The sequence below is a fragment of the Oryx dammah genome, unplaced genomic scaffold (assembly GCF_014754425.2).
Source record: "Oryx dammah isolate SB20612 unplaced genomic scaffold, SCBI_Odam_1.1 HiC_scaffold_26, whole genome shotgun sequence".
Taxonomy (NCBI): domain Eukaryota; kingdom Metazoa; phylum Chordata; class Mammalia; order Artiodactyla; family Bovidae; genus Oryx; species Oryx dammah.
Genome location: NW_024070210.1, coordinates 16,149,178 through 16,167,226, shown reverse-complemented (window position 1 = coordinate 16,167,226; position 18,049 = coordinate 16,149,178). Strand labels below are relative to the sequence as shown.

The window sequence follows — 18,049 nt, the reverse complement described above, 5'->3', positions numbered from 1 at the left end:
CCAGTGTTCTTGTCTGGAGAATCCCAGGGACGGAGGAGCCTGGTGGGCTGCTGTCTATGGGGTTGCACAGAGTCAGACACTACTGAAGCGACTTAGCAGCAGCAGTGGTTTAAGAAGAAGCTGTGTGTAAAGAAATACAGCAAAAGGTGAGCTTGTGTGGTCAGCAGGGGAGATGGGTGTCCATGGGACTGGGTTCTGCAGCAGGAGGGCCTGGATGCGGGGAGCAGGGCGAGAAGAGGTGAAGGCCCTCTGACCTCAGCAGCTGCTCTGAAGACCCAGGAGGGAGGGATGTCCTTCAGAGGCTGTTGCTCATTTCCGAAGAGGTAGCCCCATCGTGTGTTAGTATTCCTGTGTGTGGGAGCAGAGAGAGCAGGGTTTCTAATCCTGCATTTACCTAGTGGGTGACTTTGGACAAGTAACTTGACTGGTCTGAGCTCAGTTTCCACATTTGTCGGATTGGAGATGTTCATATGCTTCTTTTTTCCTACCAGTTTTATTGAGATATAATGGACTTAAACCATATCTATGTACAGCATATGATTTAATTTACATACATCATGAAATCAACATCACAAATAGTTTAGTGAACATCCATCATCATGTATGGATACAAAATTAAAGAAATAGAAAAAATTTCATGATGAGGACCTTTCAGTTCAGTTCAGTTCAGTTGCTCAGTCGTGTTCGACTCTTTTCGACCCCATGAATCGCAGCACGCCAGGCCTCCCTGTTCATCACCAACTCCTGGAGTTCACTCAGACTCACATCCATCGAGTCAGTGATGCTATCCAGCCATCTCATCCTCTGTTGTCCCCTTCTCCTCCTGCCCCCAATCCCTCCCAGCATCAGGGTCTTTTCCAATGAGTCAACCCTTCGCATGAGGTGGCCAAAGTACTGGAGTTTCAGCTTTTGCATCCTTCCTTCCAAAGAAATCCCCGGGTTATTCTCCTTCAGAATGGACTGGTTGGATCTCCTTGCAGTCCAAGGGACTCTCAAGAGTCTTCTCCAACACCACAGTTCAAAGGCATCAATTCTTCGGTGCTCAGCCTTCTTCACAGTCCAACTCTCACATCCACAGGAAACTCCCATGACCACAGGAAAAACCATAGCCTTGACTAGACGGAACTTAGTCGGCAAAGTAATGTCTCTGCTTTTGAATATACTATCTAGGTTGGTCATAACTTTTCTTCCAAGGAGTAAGCATCTTTTAATTTCATGGCTGCACTCACCATCTGCAGTGATTTTGGAGCCCCCCCAAATAAAGTCTGACACTGTTTAAACTGTTTCCCCATCTATTTCCCATGAAGTGATGGGACCGGATGCCATGATCGTCATTTTGTGAATGTTGAGCTTTAGGCCAACTTTTTCACTCTCCTCTTTCACTTTCATCAAGAGGCTTTTTAGTTCCTCTTCGCTTTCTGCCATAAGGGTGGTGTCATCTGCATATCTGAGGTTATTGATATTTCTCCCGGCAATCTTGATTCCAGGTTGTGTTTCTTCCAGTCCAGTGTTTCTCATGATGTACTCTGCATATAAGTTAAATAAGCAGGATGACAATATACAGCCTTGACATACTCCTTTTCCTATTTGGAACCAGTCTGTTGTTCCATGTCCAGTTCTAACTGCTGCTCCCTGACCTGCATACTGATTTCTCAAGAGGCAAGTCAGGTGGTCTGGTATTCCCATCTCTTTCAGAATTTTCCACAGTTTATTGTGATCCACACAGTCAAAGGCTTTGGCATAGTCAATAAAGCAGAAATAGATGTTTTTCTGGAACTCTCTTGCTTTTTCCACGATCCAGGGATGTTGGCAATTTGATCTCTGGTTCCTCTGCCTTTTCTAAAACCAGCTTGAACATCAGGACGTTCACGGTCATGTATTGCTGAAGCCTGGCTTGGAGAATTTTGAGCATGACTTTACTAGCATGTGAGATGAGTGCAATTGTGCGGTAGTTTGAGCATTCTTTGGCATTGTCTTTCTTTGGGACTGGAATGAAAACTGACCTTTTCTAGTCCTGTGGCCACTGCTGAGTTTTCCCAATTTGCTGGCATATTGAGTGCAGCACTTTCACAGCATCATCTTTCAGGATCTGAAATAGCTCAACTGGAATTCCATCACCTCCACTAGCTTTGTTTGTAGCGATGCTTTCCAAGGCCCACTTGACTTCACATTCCAGGATGTCTGGCTCTAGATTAGTGATCACACTATCATGATTATCTGGGTCGTGAAGATCTTTTTTGTACAGTTCTTCTGTGTATTCTTGCCACCTCTTCTTAATAGCTTCTGCTTCTGTTAGGTCCATACCATTTCTGTCCTTTATCGAGCCCATCTTTGCATGAAATGTTCCCTTGGTATCTCTAATTTTCTTGAAGAGATCTTTAGTCTTTCCCATTCTGTTCTTTTCCTCTATTTCTTTGCTATTGATTGCTGAAGAAGGCTTTCTTATCTCTTCTTGCTATTCTTTGGAACTCTGCATTCAGATGCTTATATCTTTCCTTTTCTCCTTTACTTTTTGCCTCTCTTCTTTTCACAGCTATTTGTAAGGCCTCCCCAGACAGCCATTTTGCTTTTTTGCATTTCTTTTCCATGGGGATGGTCTTGATCCCCGTCTCCTGTACGATGTCATGAACCTCATTCCATAGTTCATCAGGCACTCTATCTATCAGATCTAGGCCCTTCAATCTATTTCTCACTTCCACTGTATAATCGTAAGGGATTTGACTGAGGTCATACCTGAATGGTCTAGCGGTTTTCCCTATTTTCTTCAATTTAAGTCTGAATTTGGTAATGAGGAGTTCATGATCTGAGCTATAGTCAGTTCCTGGTCTTGACTTTGTTGACTGTATAGAGCTTCTCCATCTCTGGCTGCAAAGAATATAATCAGTCTGATTTCTGTGTTGACCATCTGGTGATGTCCATGTGTAGAGTCTTCTCTTGTGTTGTTGGAAGAGAGTGTTTGCTATGACCAGTGCATTTTCTTGGCAAAACTCTATTAGTCCTGCTTCATTCTGCATTCCAAGGCCAAATTTGCCTGTTACTCCGGGTGTTTCTTGACTTCCTACTTTTGCATTCCAGTCCCCTATAATGAAAAGGACATCTTTTTTGGGTGTTAGTTCTAAAAGGTCTTGTAGGTCTTCATAAAACCGTTCAACTTCGGCTTCTTCAGTGTTACTGGTTGGGGCATAGACTTGGATAACTGTGATATTGAATGGTTTGCCTTGGAGACGAACAGAGATCATTCTGTCGTTTTTGAGATTGCATCCAAGTACTGCATTTCGGACTCTTTTGTTGACCATGATGGCTACTCCATTTCTTCTGAGGGATTCCTGCCCGCAGTAGTAGATATAATGGTCATCTGAGTTAAATTCACCCATTCTAGTCCATTTTAGTTCGCTGATTCCTAGAATGTCGACGTTCACTCTTGCCATCTCTTGTTTGACCACTTCCAATTTGCCTTGATTCATGGACCTAACATTCCAGGTTCCTATGCAATATTGCTCTTTACAGCATTGGACCTTGCTTCTATCACCAGTCACATCCACAACTGGGTATTGTTTTTGCTTTGGCTTCATCCCTTCATTCTTTCTGGAGTTATTTCTCCACTGATCTCCAATAGCACACTGGGCACCTACTGACCTGGGGAGTTCCCCTTTCAGTATCCTATCATTTTGCCTTTTCATACTATTCATGGGGTTCTCAAGGCAAGAATACTGAAGTGGTTTGCCATTCCCTTCTCCAGTGGACCACATTCTGTCAGACCTCTCCACCATGACCCGCCCGTCTTGGGTTGCCCCGCAGGCATGGCTTGGTTTCATTGAGTTAGACAAGGCTGTGGTCCTAGTGTGATTAGATTGACCAGTTTTCTGTGAGTATGGTTTCAGTGTGTCTGCCCTCTGATGCCCTCTTGCAACACCTACCATCTTACTTGGGTTTCTCTTACCTTGGGTGTGGGGTATCTCTTCACGGCTGTTCCAGCAAAGCACAGCCGCTGCTCCTTACCTTGGATGAGGGGTATCTCCTCACCATCGCCCTTCCTGACCCTCAGCGTGGGATAGCTCCTCTAGGCCCTCCTGCGCCTGCGCAGCCACCGCTCCATGCAGTCGTGGTGTGTGGGCTTCTCACTGCAGTGGTTTCTTAACAACGTGTGTACATGACATGTACCGTGTTGATGATGTTTATCATGTTGTACATTACATACTCGTGTGTGTGCGCCGGTCGCTCAGTTGTGTCCGACTCTTTGTGACCGGATGGTCTGTCCATGAAATTCCCCAGGCAAGAATATTGGAGTGGGCAGCCATTCCCTTCTCCAGGGGATCTTCTTGACCCAGGGATGGAACTGGGGTCTCCTACATTGCTGGCAGATTCTTTAGTATCTGAGCTACCAGGAAAGCCCACATTACCTACTTAGTCCTTACTTACTTTACACCTGGAAGTTTTTAACCTTTTGACTGCCTTCTTCCTATTTTCCCTTCCCCTATCCCATCCTCACCTTTGGTACCCATGAATCTGATCTCTTTTTCTGTGAGTTTGCATGCTCGTTTGGTTTTTGACATATTGTTGACCTACTACACTAGTAGGTTAGTTCCTTAACACAACATAATGATTCAATATTTTCTAGGAATTTCAAAATGACCCCTAAGTTAAGTCTGGCTATGGTCTGTTACATACCAGGATATTATTACTCATTGACTGTATTCCCCATCCTGTGCATTTCATCCCTTTGATTCATCTGTTTTCCCACTGAACCTTTGTACCTCTTAATCTCTTTCACCTGTTTCTTTCATCTCCCCACCCTCTCCCTCTGGCAGCCATCTGCATGCTCTCTATATCTATGAGTCTGTTTCTGACTTAACGTCTGTTCGTTTGTTTTGTTTTTTATACTCTGCATAGCAAAGAAATCATATAGTGTTTGTATTTCTCTAACTTATTTCACTTAGCCTAAGATCATTTGTGTCTATACATGTCACTGCAAATGGCAAGAGTTCATTCCTTTTTATGGCTGAAATACATATGTGTGCATACCACATCTTTTTAATCCGTTTATCTCTTGATGGGCACTTAGATTGCCTCTGTATCTTGGCTTTTGTATATAATATTACAATGAACATAGGGGTATATCTACTGTTTTGAATTAGTGTTTTCATTTTCTTGGGATAAATGCTCAGGAGTGGAATCGCTGGGTCATCCGAGTGTTCTGGTTTTTCATATATATGCATCTAATTGCATTTACTCTTGGCTGAGCTGGATTTTTGTTGTTCTCCAGTTGTGGTGCATGGGCTGGTCACTGCAGTGGTTTCTCTTGTGGTGGAGCACAGTCTCTAGAGTGCCTGGGCTTCAGTAGTTGCAGTTCTAGAGTTCAGGCTCCATCAATGTGTTGCACAGGCCTACTTTCTCTGCCCCATGTGGGATCTTCCCAGACCAGGGATCAAACCCATGTCTCCTGCATTCGCTCATAGATTCTTTACCACTGAGCCAGCAGGGAAGCCCCCGGGTGTTCTATTTTGAATCTTATTTTTAGAAATCTCCATACTGTTTTCATCGCAGAGAAGGCAATGGCATCCCACTCCAGTACTCTTGCCTGGAAAATCCCATGGATGGAGGAGCCTGGTGGGCTGCAGTCCATGGGGTCTCTAAGAGTCGGACACGACTGAGCGACTTCCCTTTCACTTTTCACTTTCATGCGTTGGAGAAGGCAATGGCAACCCACTCCAGTGTTCTTGCCTGGAGAATCCCAGGGACGGGGGAGCCTGGTGGGCTGCTGTCTATGGCATGCCACAGAGTCGGACACGACTGACGTGACTCAGCAGCAGCAGCAGCAGACTGTTTTCCATAGTGGCTGCGCCAATTTGCAGTGCCCACCAGCAGTTCACTTGCCCCTTTTCCGTGTGCTTCTCGGCCATCTGTGTGTCTTCTTTGGAAGAATGTCCGCACAAATCCTATGCCCACTTTTCAATTGTTTTTTTTTTTCTTTTGATGTTGAGTTGTATTAAATCTTTGTATATCTTGGATATTAACTCCTTATAGATACATCTTCTCCCATGCAATAGATGGCGTTTTAATTTTGTTGGTAGTTTCCTTTCCTGTGCTAAAGCTTTCCAGTTTGATGTAGTCCTATTTGTTTGTTTTTGCTTTTGGTTCCCTTGCCTGAGGAGACATTTCCCGCCCCCCACCCCCACCCCCCAGAAATTACTAAGACTGATGTCAGTGTACTGCCTACAAATTTATTCTAGAATTTTTGTGGTTTCAATCTTAAATTTAAGTCTTTAATCCATTTTGAGTTTGTTTTGCTGCATAGCGTGAGAGAGCAGTTGAGTTTGATTCTTTTATACATAGCTGTCCAATTTTCCCAACACCATTTATTGAAGAGTCTGTCTTTTTCCCATTGTTATGTTCTTGCCTCTTTCATCATTGGTTAATTGTTCACATAAATGTGGGTTCATTTTTGAGTCACTATTCAGATCCATTGATCTATGTGTCTGATTTGTGCCAATATCATACTGGTTGGATTATAATAGCTTTGGAGTATACTTTGAAATCTGGAAGAACTGATGCCTCTAGTTTTATACTTTCTCAAGATTGCTTTGGCGCTATATGGAGTCTTTTGTATTTCCATACAAATTTAGGATTATTTGTTCTAATTCTGCAAAGTTGCCATTAGTGTTCTGACAGGAATTGCTTTGAATATGCCGACTGCCTTGGATTACACGGTTTAAAGATTTTTCTTGTGTCCTGAGATACGCTACTGTCAATAAAAACTTGCCTCTTGGAACTGCTTTTCTTGTACCTAGTATAGTTTGTATTGTGTTTTTCGTTAATTTGTTTACAGGTGTTCTTTTTTTTTTTTTTTTTAATTTCTACTTTGATTTCTTAAGTGACCTAGTGGGTGCTTGGTAGATAATTGTTTAGCCGCCATGTTTTTGTGTTTTTTGTAGTTTTTTTTTTCTCATTGTTGATCTTTAAAATATTTTAAAATTCCTTTTTACATTAAAAACATTTGCTTATTTTTTAATTGAAGGATAATTGCTTTATAGAATTTTGTTGTTTTCTTTCAAACATCAACATGAATCAGCCATTCTCATAGTTAATTTCTAACCTCAGTTTTGTGATTAGAAAAGATGCTTGATATGATTTCAGTTTTCTTAAGTTAGTCATACTTTTCCTGCAGGGCTTTTGTAAGGGTTAAATGAAATACTAAATATATGTAAAGTGCCTAAGAGAATCTCTGGGGTCCAATCACTGCAGTATCAGTCTGATGTAAGCACAGTATATGCAGCCGGCCCCACCGTGTTTCTGGCTTCAGCAGAGGTGAGAGAAGGCTCTGAGCTTTCGTGGTCTGAGTCCTGATGCTCGTGGCCAGAGTGCACAAGCAGGTGCCTTGTGGGTCCCTGACCTCAGTCAGGAGGACAGGGAGAGGGGCCTGTCCCAGTGCAGGAGTCAGGGCCACAGCAGTCCTGAGGGGAAACCTGGGGGAGAGGTGCGTGGAGGGGCACGAGCAGGGTGAGCCCGAAGCAGAAGCCAGCACTGATGGGCCTTCTGAGGGACCAGCAGAGGGACATGCACCCGGCAGGGGGCACAGCTTTCTCCCTTGGGCTTTGGAGTCAAGGGCTCGTTCAGGGCTGGGGAATGTTCTCTCAGCCGCACTGTCAGGAGTGGAGGAGTTCAGATTCAGCGGGGAAAGCTGTGCTGCACGTGTGCAGGTGGCAAGAGGAAGGAGACGACGGAGACTCTCATAGTCAGGCACTGTCCTGGGGTCGGGGGGATGCAGACTAGCAGAATGGGCTTCTGGGGTTGTCTGTGTGCCACTGACACCTGACCACAGCTGATGTGTGCCCCCCCCCCTTTTTTTTTCTGGTGGAAAGAGAAAAGGAGAGGGCTGTGTCCCTGCTTGTGGGTAGGATGTGGCCAGTCCAGGTGCAGTGTTTACTCGCTGAGAGGTTTCTGCAGGAGAACACACGTGCTACAAGATGGCTTCACACTGTCCTGGTCTGACCCTTTGTAACTCTGAGCACAGTGTGATCACTGGTCCGGTGTCCATCAACCTCATGGACAGGAAATTCTATGAGAGTAAATAGCACACAGACGTGGGTTTGCTCAGCACTCAGCAGTTGCCCAATAGATAGGAAGTGGGGTGAAGGAAAGGAGGAAGAAAGGAAAGGAAAATATCCTGTTAAAGTCTGCAGTTTATGACTCTACTTCATTGCCTCTGCTTGTAGGGAGACAACTTTGGTGGTCTATATCATGACTCTGGTGGGCATGGTGGTTTACACATATACCTTGAACCTGGGACACCTGTGGGTAGTGTTCATCACGGCTGGCGCAATGGGGTAAGTTGTACTTCAAACCTACTTAACTGGAAAGCACCATTCATCCTAGGATGTCATTGACCCACATCCTCATTGACTTCTGCAAACGTGGAAATGGCCAGAGGTCATGTTCACTCATAAGACCTCAAGAGGCTGCCTGGAGCACCCAGGCCCCTCCATGCTGTTGGGATGGACTATGTCCTTCATAAATCTCTGGGAGGCTAGGAAATGTTTAGCGTCTTTGTGAGCTCTGCCTGGGACAACATGGGGTCACAGAAAGTACACAGGCCTGGGGATCAGAAAGGGTGGGTCCTGAGTTCACTGTTGCTGTTTATTAGATTGTAGGCACCTGCCTACTCACTCTGAGGCTCAGTGTCTTCATCCGTAATTGCAGATGAGTGGCCTCCCTTGTGGAGTTGTTGGAAAGAAGGAGAGGATTAACAGATGTGAAAGCACCAGGAAGTGTGGTGCAGTTGTAAGAGATCAGAGCTGGAATTTTCTAGACCTGTTGTATGAGAAAGTATAGGAAATGGCGCCCCTTCCACAGGGATCTCTGCTCAGCTTCACCTCTTGTTTATTTTCCTATGGATGGTATACATGAGGGTGTGTGAGCGTGTGTGTATATAATGACCACCTAGGGGGTGGCCTGATTTTCAAGGGCCTGGCATGTCCTGATGGGAAGAAACAGAAAAAAGAGTTGTAGGGCAGGAGCTGGGCACTCTTTCTTCCTTGCTCCAGAATTTCTCCATCACCTCGTTTCTGTGATCTGGCCTTCAGATTCTTTATGACTGGCTACCTCCCACTGGGGTTTGAGTTTGCCGTGGAGCTGACATACCCGGAATCAGAAGGCATGTCGTCTGGCCTCCTCAACGTGTCTGCCCAGGTAGGCCTCTCGTTGGGTGGTGGCACCGGAGCCGTGGGTCTGTGTTCCCTGCTGGGCCTGGCGGGTGCAGGCACAGCATTAGGGCAGCTCAGCTCCCCGTGGGCTGCTTGGCTGGGCCCCTGTTTCCTGTCTTCTCTGTGTCTTTGCAGGTATTCGGGATCATCTTCACCATCTCCCAGGGCCAGATTATCGACAACTATGGAACCATGCCCGGGAACATCTTCCTGTGTGTCTTCCTGACCCTTGGGGCAGTGCTCACTGGTGAGTCAGGGCTTCAGGACAATGTGATGCTCTGACTGCGCCTGAGTTTATGCTGTTGGCAGTTTGGCACCCAATGTCTTCACTGATCCTACAGCTAAGGGGCTCATGTGCAGCAGGGCAGACGACAGGGCTCATGAGGAGGTATCTTTGGCAGGCAGCAGCATATTTTGTTGGAATGAGCTTCAGTTTTGGTTCCCAAAGACCCTTGTTGGAGCCCTGCACTGTGACACTGACCTCCATAGCTCTTTGACCTTGGGCAAGTGGACCAGCCTCTGGAGCCCCACCTTCCTAATCTGTAGAATGGAGATGGCTGTGAAGCTTGGAGCACTGTGTGCAAACTCCCTGCAAATATCAGGGGTCTATGCATGGAGGCCACTGTCATCACTGGCTTCTTCCTGTCTGGCACAGCAGTGGTTCCCAGGCTCTGTCAAGCTGGCTGATGGAACCTCCAGATCCCTGGAAGGTCTGAAGGAGGTGGGATTCCCATGACCCTTAGAGTAAGCGCTCCCTCTCGTGGATGAGCTTGACCATTGCTCTGCTCGATAACTTTCTGTTGCCTTTCTTCTGTGTCCTTGAACCTCAGCATTCATCAAGGCAGATCTCCGGAGGCAGGATGCAAACAAAGAAACTCCCGAGACTGTGAGTATGTGGGAGCTGCTGGGCCGAGATGTGGGCACAGACTTTGCTGAGGCTGTGGCACTGGGGGGACGTGGGGGGAGCGCCCGGGGGACTGGGGGCTGTGAGAGCCGCTCAGCGTCACACACGTGGAGACAAAGGGTTTCCTCCGTGAGGCTCAGCCCCGCTTTTCTGCTGCCCTCTCTGGGTTTTTCTGCCACTTCCTTCCCTGCTCCTGGCCTCCCTGCTCTGGTCCCCAGAGCTGGGCCCTGTGTCACAGTCTTCAGAGGAACACCCACCTTGAAGTCCTGAGAAAAGTCCCGAGGCCCTGGCTCCTCTCCTTTCAGCCTGGGGTTCATGAACAGAGAGGAAATGTGGGGGGCTGGCTCCTTCATCCTGTCATAGCGGTGATGGCCCCGAGGCAGTGGGTCTCCTGGCATGTGGCAGGCCCTCAGGAGGTGCCAGGGAGGGACCAGAGCCAATGGGTTGCCAGCAGGGCTCTAAAAGTACAAGTCAGAAAGCAGGAGTGGATCATGGTGGAAGGGGAGAGGATCAGGAATTAGATCGAGAACAGAAAAGTATTTCCCTTCTTTTCTAATTGGGAAAGACGGGAACTCTTAACCATCGTGCTGTGCTGTGCTTAGTCACAAAGTGTCCAACTTTGTGACTAAGCATTTTGTGACTAAGTCACTTCAAAATGTCCGACTCTTTGCGACCCTATGGACAGTAGCCTGCCAGGCTCCTCTGTCCATGGGGAGTCTCCAGGCAAGGATACTGGAGTGGGTCACCATGCCCTCCTCCAGGGGATCTTCCCAACGAAGGGATCAAACCCAGGTCTCCTGCATTGTGGGAGGATTCTTTGCTATCTGAGCCAACAGGGAAGCCCAAGAATACTGGAGTGGGTAGCCTATCCCTTCTCCAGGGGATCTTCCCGACCCAGGACTCAAACTGGGGTCTCCCGCATTGCAGGTGGAGCTACCAGGAAATCCTTTAACCAATGTGTTAGATATCAAATCTGAATCAGGATGAAAGGAGTTTCAGCTCTCAGGAGTCAGTGGGATATTGCTTAAAAAAAAAAAACACCCAAAACCTGTTACAGAGGTAATACACATACTTTGTAGAAAAAATTTAAAATATAGCAAAGTGTACACATTTTTTTTCTTTTTTGTTTGTTTTAAAGTGTACAAAATTTGAAAGTCATCCTGTAATAGCATCACCTAGAGATGAGATCCTGTATGTTTGCTTTTACTCCCACGTCTGTGTGCACATATAATATATATGTGTCGATATATGCGTGTATTTTTTAAACAAAAGTAGGATCTTGCACTTCTGTTGTTCGGCAAGCTTTCTTGTTCTGTGTGCTTCTTTACTTTCTGCAAGCGCTTTGTCAGGTCATTAGTCTGTTACAACGTACTTGACGTCGCAGTGTTCTAATAACTGCACATGGATAGACATGATTTGATTGACAACTTTCCTGTCCTGGAACACTAAGAGTCTTTCTGATTGTTGTTAGAAATGATATTGTGTTTACTGTTCTGGAGCTGACTCTTTGGGCATGTTCTTAAGCACTGTATTTTCTTGAGAAATGGATCAGTGGTTGTGCCTGTTGTTAAGACTTTCATATGTGTTCGCAGACTGTCGTGTAGAAAGAAGGCACTATCAGTACTCCTAATGTGCATTGCTCTAGCAGTGTATGAGGCCAACCCTGAGAATTTTTCATTTTGAAAATCTTTGCCAACTATATAAGGCAAAAATGGTACCTGAAAGAGGTACGTTTAGGGCTTTACGGATGTGCGCTGAGAAATGGCTGCTCATCTCTGCTCGCTTGTTTGTCCTCTGGAGCTGGCAGGTGGCAGCAGGTAGCAGGGGAAGGGGGAGATGCCTGAGACAGGAGCGGTCTCCTCAGGAGCCTGTGAGAAGCGTGGCATCAGCCCTGCGGAGATGGGCTTTTCCCTGAGCCATAGACAAGGAAACGTGATTTGGGACACTTTGGTGACTATATTGTGAGCCTATGAAAAGGTGCCTATGATAACAGGATGGATTACTGGTGAAAAGCTTTCAATTTGAAATGTGATGCATTGTGTCAAGCGATATGAGACTCTGCTGTTTACTCTGTAATCAGTGTTTCCCTGGGCAAAGCAAACAGAGGAAAGTAAAGGTTGCGTGTAGGCCTAGTGCCCAGAGATAACCTAGTAACACTTTAGTCATTTCCCAGCGTTTTCTGTGGATGCAGAAATGTGCTTGTGCACGCTGGATTTTCTACCCTGCTTGTTTCTGTAGGAGAGTCTGACAGCCTTTCTACACCACTGCCCCCCAACCCCACGTCTCCATGTACATGTCCGTTTCCTCCTGTTTGCTACTTAGGTCGTCCCACATTTCCCTGTCTCGCAGGCAGTTCCTTGTCCCCGTGGGCCAGGCTTGTTATCCAGCAGGCAGTGAGGGCTCGGTCCTGTGCGTGTGGACTGTGGGAAGAAGCGCGAGTCAGGCCAGGAGGCCAGTGGGTGCAGGCTCACGGTGCTGTCCTGGATGCACCTGGGGGGCTGGTGGGACGGGGGTCAGAGTCACGCGGGGCTGGGCCCAGGGGAGTCAGGGCTGTCAGAGGGCGTCGTGAAGGAGCCGTCATTTCCCCACCGAGGTGGCGGGTGTGAGTGGGACCTGCAGACCGTCCCAGGACTTCAGCCTCAGTGCCAGGGAACGACAGGGCAGGGAGCGCATCGGGCCAGAGCTGCGCTTTCTGATCAGTGAGGTGTGTCATTGGCAGAAAGAGCCAGAACTTCTGGCTGGGGGCTCATGAGTCACCCGAGGAAGACAGTCTGCATCTTCTTCCAGTTGGTGATTCTCTGCCATAAGAGACATAAGCCTTGTTTGGTTGTGACTTCAAGGTGGTCGTGCTGACGGAGGCGGGTGTGTGTGCATGAGTGTGTCAGAGACAGGAGGTGGCGTGAGTGGTTGAAGGCGGCTGCTGGCTCCTGAGTGAGGGCTTCTCAGGGCTGAGGCCAAGCTGGTGCCGACAGTTAGCAAGATGGAGAACCGGACACTGGAGCTCCCGCTTTGCCTCTGCCACGGGCTGCCCTGGGGGTCGTGGCGGGTGAAGTGCCGTTTGTCCAGCTGACGTGGCCTGCGTGTGCTCCGCCAGCCTCGATGGTCAGAGCTCTGTGGGGCTCGGCCCGGGCTCAAGGCCTTGTTGGGAACAAGATGAGCCCCCGAGGGAAGAAGCAAAGTATTCCTAAAACAGCAAACACCCAAGTTGGCAGTTAGTACTTAGGGGCCTCAGAGCATAATCTTCAGGGCATATTAATCCCACCCAGCTAACAAGTGTGACCTTGAATACCTTCTAATTCCATGCCATCGTCCCCAAGAAATCTGATGGCAAACAGGCCAAGCCTCCTCTTCTCTGGGGAGCTATATTAGTATATACATACTGTGAGCCATACCGCATCCTGTCTTCGTAACAGTTCACTGTGCGTCTGTTCCACACACGTGGTAACTGTATTCCTCACCTGGGGGGTGCCCCTGACCAGGGATAGTCAGCACTCCTGAGGAGGGGGCAGACCTGGGCCTTTGCACAGGCACGTGGGGGTCCATCCAGGTGGGGCGAGGCTGTCAGAAAGGGAGGAGGGTGACCAGAGCTCAGTGGCACTCACAGTGAGATGGTCCCTGGAGTCTGTGGTATCCTGGAAGGCTGACCTTTCCGCTCCTCCTTTGCTCCTGTTGTGATGGTGTGTGTGTGGGGGGGAGCACTGTGTGTGACCGGAGCCCCTGTCCTCGTTTTGTTCAGTCGGGGATGCTGAGTGCCTGGGACTCTCGTCTTCCTCCCAGATTCCAGACGCACGGGCAGGAAGATGCTCCAGCAAGGAGGAGTCCCTGCCTCTTCACCCCAAGGGCTGTCTCCTTGTCTGTCTTGTAGAAACCCCAGGACGGGGAGGAGGAGGAGGACAGCAAGAGCAACAAAGCCCCCACCACTGTCCAGGAGGAGCATTTCTGAGAGAGAGCGGAGGAGCGACTCGGGGGACTCCGACCGCCACCACCTCTCCAGCCAGCACAGCTCTGCCTGCCAGCCCCACGGCTTTCACCCGAGCAGCTTCTGGGGAAACTGGGAGGAACATCTGTGTCTGTAGGACAGCGCTCTGCCTCCTGGAAGCCACTCCAGAGCTTGCCCTGTCTCTGTCTCCTTGGGGGAGAAGCCCTTTCCCCAACACAGGTTGGGGCCCCACCCTCCCCCTGCAGGTTCTGGGAGCTGGGGGGTGGGCGGGGGCAGAGAGAATCCTGGAGTCAGTCCTGGCTGCTGCCTCACCTTCCTGCTCCAGCCCATCCCTCGGGATAAAGCCTGCACATTATCCAGAAAGAAATCTTATTCAGGAGATTAACTTTTTTAGTGTCTAAAGACCCTTAGGAGCCCAGTTCTCAGGAGCAGCAGCTGCTCTGGATGAGGGTCTTTCTTGGGCCCCCAGACTGGCCACTGACATTCTCTGGGAGAGAAAACACCCTCAGGACAAACCCCTCAGGACTCCAGGACCAGGTTCTTCCGGCTCATGTTGTGAATGTCTGCAAACCCTCTGTCCTCAGAGCTGATCAAACCAAACATCAATAAACTTGATAAAAACATTGCTGTCACCTAGAAGACTAAGCCAGTTTCAGAGAGTTGACCTCCCTGGGATGTGATGGTGCTAAGAATCTGGGGAGTCTGGTAGCCTGATTCGGGAACAGAAAGGCTCTTTTCTGCAGAAGACGTCGCGGCCCAGGGCCTTGTGTGCGTCACTGCCACCTCCGTGCCTTCCTCCAGATGCCACTCAGGGGCTCGTGTTCTCCTGCCTGTGACCCTCACTGCAAACTCACCTGGGTCCTTCCCCCTGAGAGCTCCAAAGGTCCCTGAGAGATGAGGGGAAGGGGCAGAAGGAGAGGTGGCCCGTGAATGGGACTCGGGTCTGCTGGGTTAGGTAAGTGCATCCACCTCTGGTGGGGACAGTGTTTGCAGCCCCAGCCCCTCTTGCCACCCCCTTCTATGATAGTAATAATTCTTTCTCAGATATTCTGAATTTAAAGGGACTCTCTTTCAACCAGGGGCCCTCAGGTATCCCCAGTGGTAAAGAATCTGCCTGCCAATGCAGGAGACTCAAGAGACACAGGTCCGATCCCTGGGTCAGGAAGATCTCCTGGAGCAGGAAATGGCACCTCACTCCAGTATTCTTGCCTGGGGAACCCCATGGACAGAGGAGCCTGGCAGGCTGTAGGCTATGGAGTTACAGAGTCAGACATGACTGAGCGCGCACACACGCACATGTCCTTTCAACCAGCCCAAACTGCCCTCTCCTGCCTTACCTGCTGTCTGGCTCTACTCATGGGCTTGGGGAGAATCTCAAAATAAGGCATTTTGGTTGTTTCTCAAGTGCCTTGAGCTCCGTGATCACAAACCCTGTGCTCTTTTGTTGTGGCCACTGCCCCGGGCTCAGCATATGGGAGCTGCCTGCATGGAAGTGGTGCTGGGTGCTTGGGCCACTGCCCGAGGGCAGCTGGTGTGTGTGTGTGTGTGTGTGTGTGTAGTACTCTGTACATAAAAGAAGAAGTTCACACTTCTGGTGCAAAGACTGAGTTAGGGATGGAAAGGAGGTGGAAAATGAAGGTGCCTTACTTTTTCATAAAGAGAAAGTGTTTACTCTTGAGTCTCTTAATTTTATAAACAAAATGTTTACTGAAACCATTGTTTTATTTGAAATCATAATTAGTATTTTCTATTTGTAACACCAGATATATTAAAGCAATAAAATATCCTCCATGTGGTCTGTCTTGTCACTTGTTGGGGCAGAGATGGCTTTGGCATGGGAACAGGCTAGAGGGGTGGGGGCTCGGGGTAGAGGAGGCGCTCCTCCACACTGTGGAAGGTCGTCCTCTGTAGACATCGATATTACCACGCCAGTGGGTTACTTTTTAAAGATGAGGCTGCAGACGTTACTGTCTGTCCATGTGGAGACTGTAACTGAAGGCTGAATCCGTGGCTCCAGCAACTTTCCGTTCAGAGTGATCCTTTTACAGTGCATGTCAACCACATCAGTCCTCCACTTCAAACCCTCTTCTAGCTTCTTACCTCAACCACAGCCCAGAGCTCACCAGAGCCCACAAGACCCCATGCACTGTGGCCCCCACCTTCCTATCTGACCGTCTGTCCTCCATTGTTCTGTTCAGTCTCTGCTCCAGCCACACGACCTCCCTGCCGTGCCTTGAATGTACCAAGCGTGTTCCCACCACAGGGCCATTGCACCTGCCAGTCCCTGTGTCTGGGGTTCACTGGCTGCAGATGTCCATATGACTTGTTTCCTCACTTCAGCTCAAACATCCCCTCTCCAGAGAGGCCTCCCCTGCCTGCCACCTCCCTCCGTCTTGCTGCCTTGCATGATGCTGTGACTTGTTTATCTGCTGACTGTCTTCCCCACAGGACTGTAAACTTCACTTTGGAGACCTTGTCACTGTGTTCACTGTTCTTCCTCTGTGCTTGGACCAGAACCAGGCATGTAGTCAGGGATCCAGATGCACTGTTGAAGGAAGCCCTGAAAGAGTGGGTACCACCCCCCCGAGACCGTCTCCAGCCCTGTCTCCCCCCACCTCTCAGTGACCTTCGCAGAAGAGAGGACGGGATTGCACACTATGAACCAGAGCAGCTTCCGTGGACTCTGGACCTTGCAGTGGCGAGGCGGCTGCAGGAAAGGGTGGGAGGCCCAGTAGGGAAGCAGGAGAGAGGACCAGGAGGCGGGGAGATAATTCAGGCACTTTTCCTTCACAACTTATCTCTGCGAGATTTCCAGGAGGAGGCTGAATTTAAAAAATAGATACAGAAAAAGCAGCAAAGGTTTACTGTATAGCAGTGGGAACTATAGTCAATATCATGTAATAACCTATAACGGGAAATAATTCGAAAATAATATATGTACTATCTGTGTATGTATATATGTAACTGAATCACCCTGCTGTTTGCCTGAAACATTGCAAGTCAATGATACGTCAATAAAATATATATATTAAGAAAAAAGTTCCATGGACAGAGGAATCTGGTGGGTTAACGTCCATAACATCACAAAGAATTGGACAAAACTGAGTGAGTGAGTGAGCTTCATCATCAGCCTACAAAGGACCATCCAGTGACCTCTCAAAACTGCTTGATTCGTACTAAAAATAACCCAAAGACTGCTGTCAGGTGTCCCTGGACAGGGACCCAACACAGAGGCGCCTGCACCACCGAGGAGTGGCAAATAGACTTGACTTCAATGCCTTGAGCCGCAGGGAATTTCAGATTCCTGCTAGTGTTGGTGGTCTTTTTCAGAACTGGTGGAGGCACCAGGACTGAAAAAGGCTCCAAAGTGGAACATTTCCCCCAATTAGGATAGTCTGCTGCTGCTGTTTCTAAGTCGCTTCAATCATTTCTGACTCTGTGGGACCCCATAGATGGCAGCCCACCAGGCTCTGCTGTCCCTGGAATTCTCCAGGCAAGAACACTGGAGTGAGTTGCCATTGCCTTCTCCAATGCGTGAAAGAGAAAAGTGAAAGTGAATTTGGTCAGTCATGTCTGACTCTTGGAGACCCCATGGACTGCAGCCCACCAGGCTCCTCCATCCATGGGGTTTTCCAGGTGAGAGCACTGGAGTGGGTGCCATCGCCTTCTCCATGGATAGTCTAGCACCCTTCAAAGTGATGACGGGCCTGCTTTTTTCTCTAGCATGACCTAATATATGTCTAAACCACTGCAGATTAATGGAAAGCTATATTCATTCTGGAGTGCACATTCAATAGGAATAACAGAGAAAATGAATTCCACATTAAATAGCATTGCTAATGTATGTTGAGTCTAATTTAACTTGGGGTTAGGGCTTGACAGTTGCCCTACTATGGATCAGAGTGGCTTCCAGAAGGAGGCTTAAAATTAGCCTCTTTGAAATAGTGTATGGTAGGCCATTCCATGTGTCTGCCCAGGAAGGAGAATGTATAAATACTTTGAAAG

The 18,049-nt window shown here is 48.3% G+C and overlaps 1 protein-coding gene across 1 annotated transcript in view; it reads left to right on the top strand.

Annotated features, from left to right (window-relative positions):
* The window catches only part of LOC120852695 (feline leukemia virus subgroup C receptor-related protein 2), a 62,077-nt gene extending 46,237 nt beyond the window's left edge, over positions 1–15,840 (top strand). Inside the window, exons 6-10 of the mRNA XM_040226057.1 lie at positions 8,214–8,324; positions 9,081–9,186; positions 9,336–9,447; positions 10,031–10,086; positions 13,970–15,840. Of these exons, the coding sequence (XP_040081991.1) occupies positions 8,214–8,324; positions 9,081–9,186; positions 9,336–9,447; positions 10,031–10,086; positions 13,970–14,047 (463 nt within the window). The 3' untranslated portion in view covers positions 14,048–15,840. The remainder of the gene's footprint in view (positions 1–8,213; positions 8,325–9,080; positions 9,187–9,335; positions 9,448–10,030; positions 10,087–13,969) is intronic.
* The last annotated feature ends 2,209 nt before the right edge of the window (positions 15,841–18,049 follow it).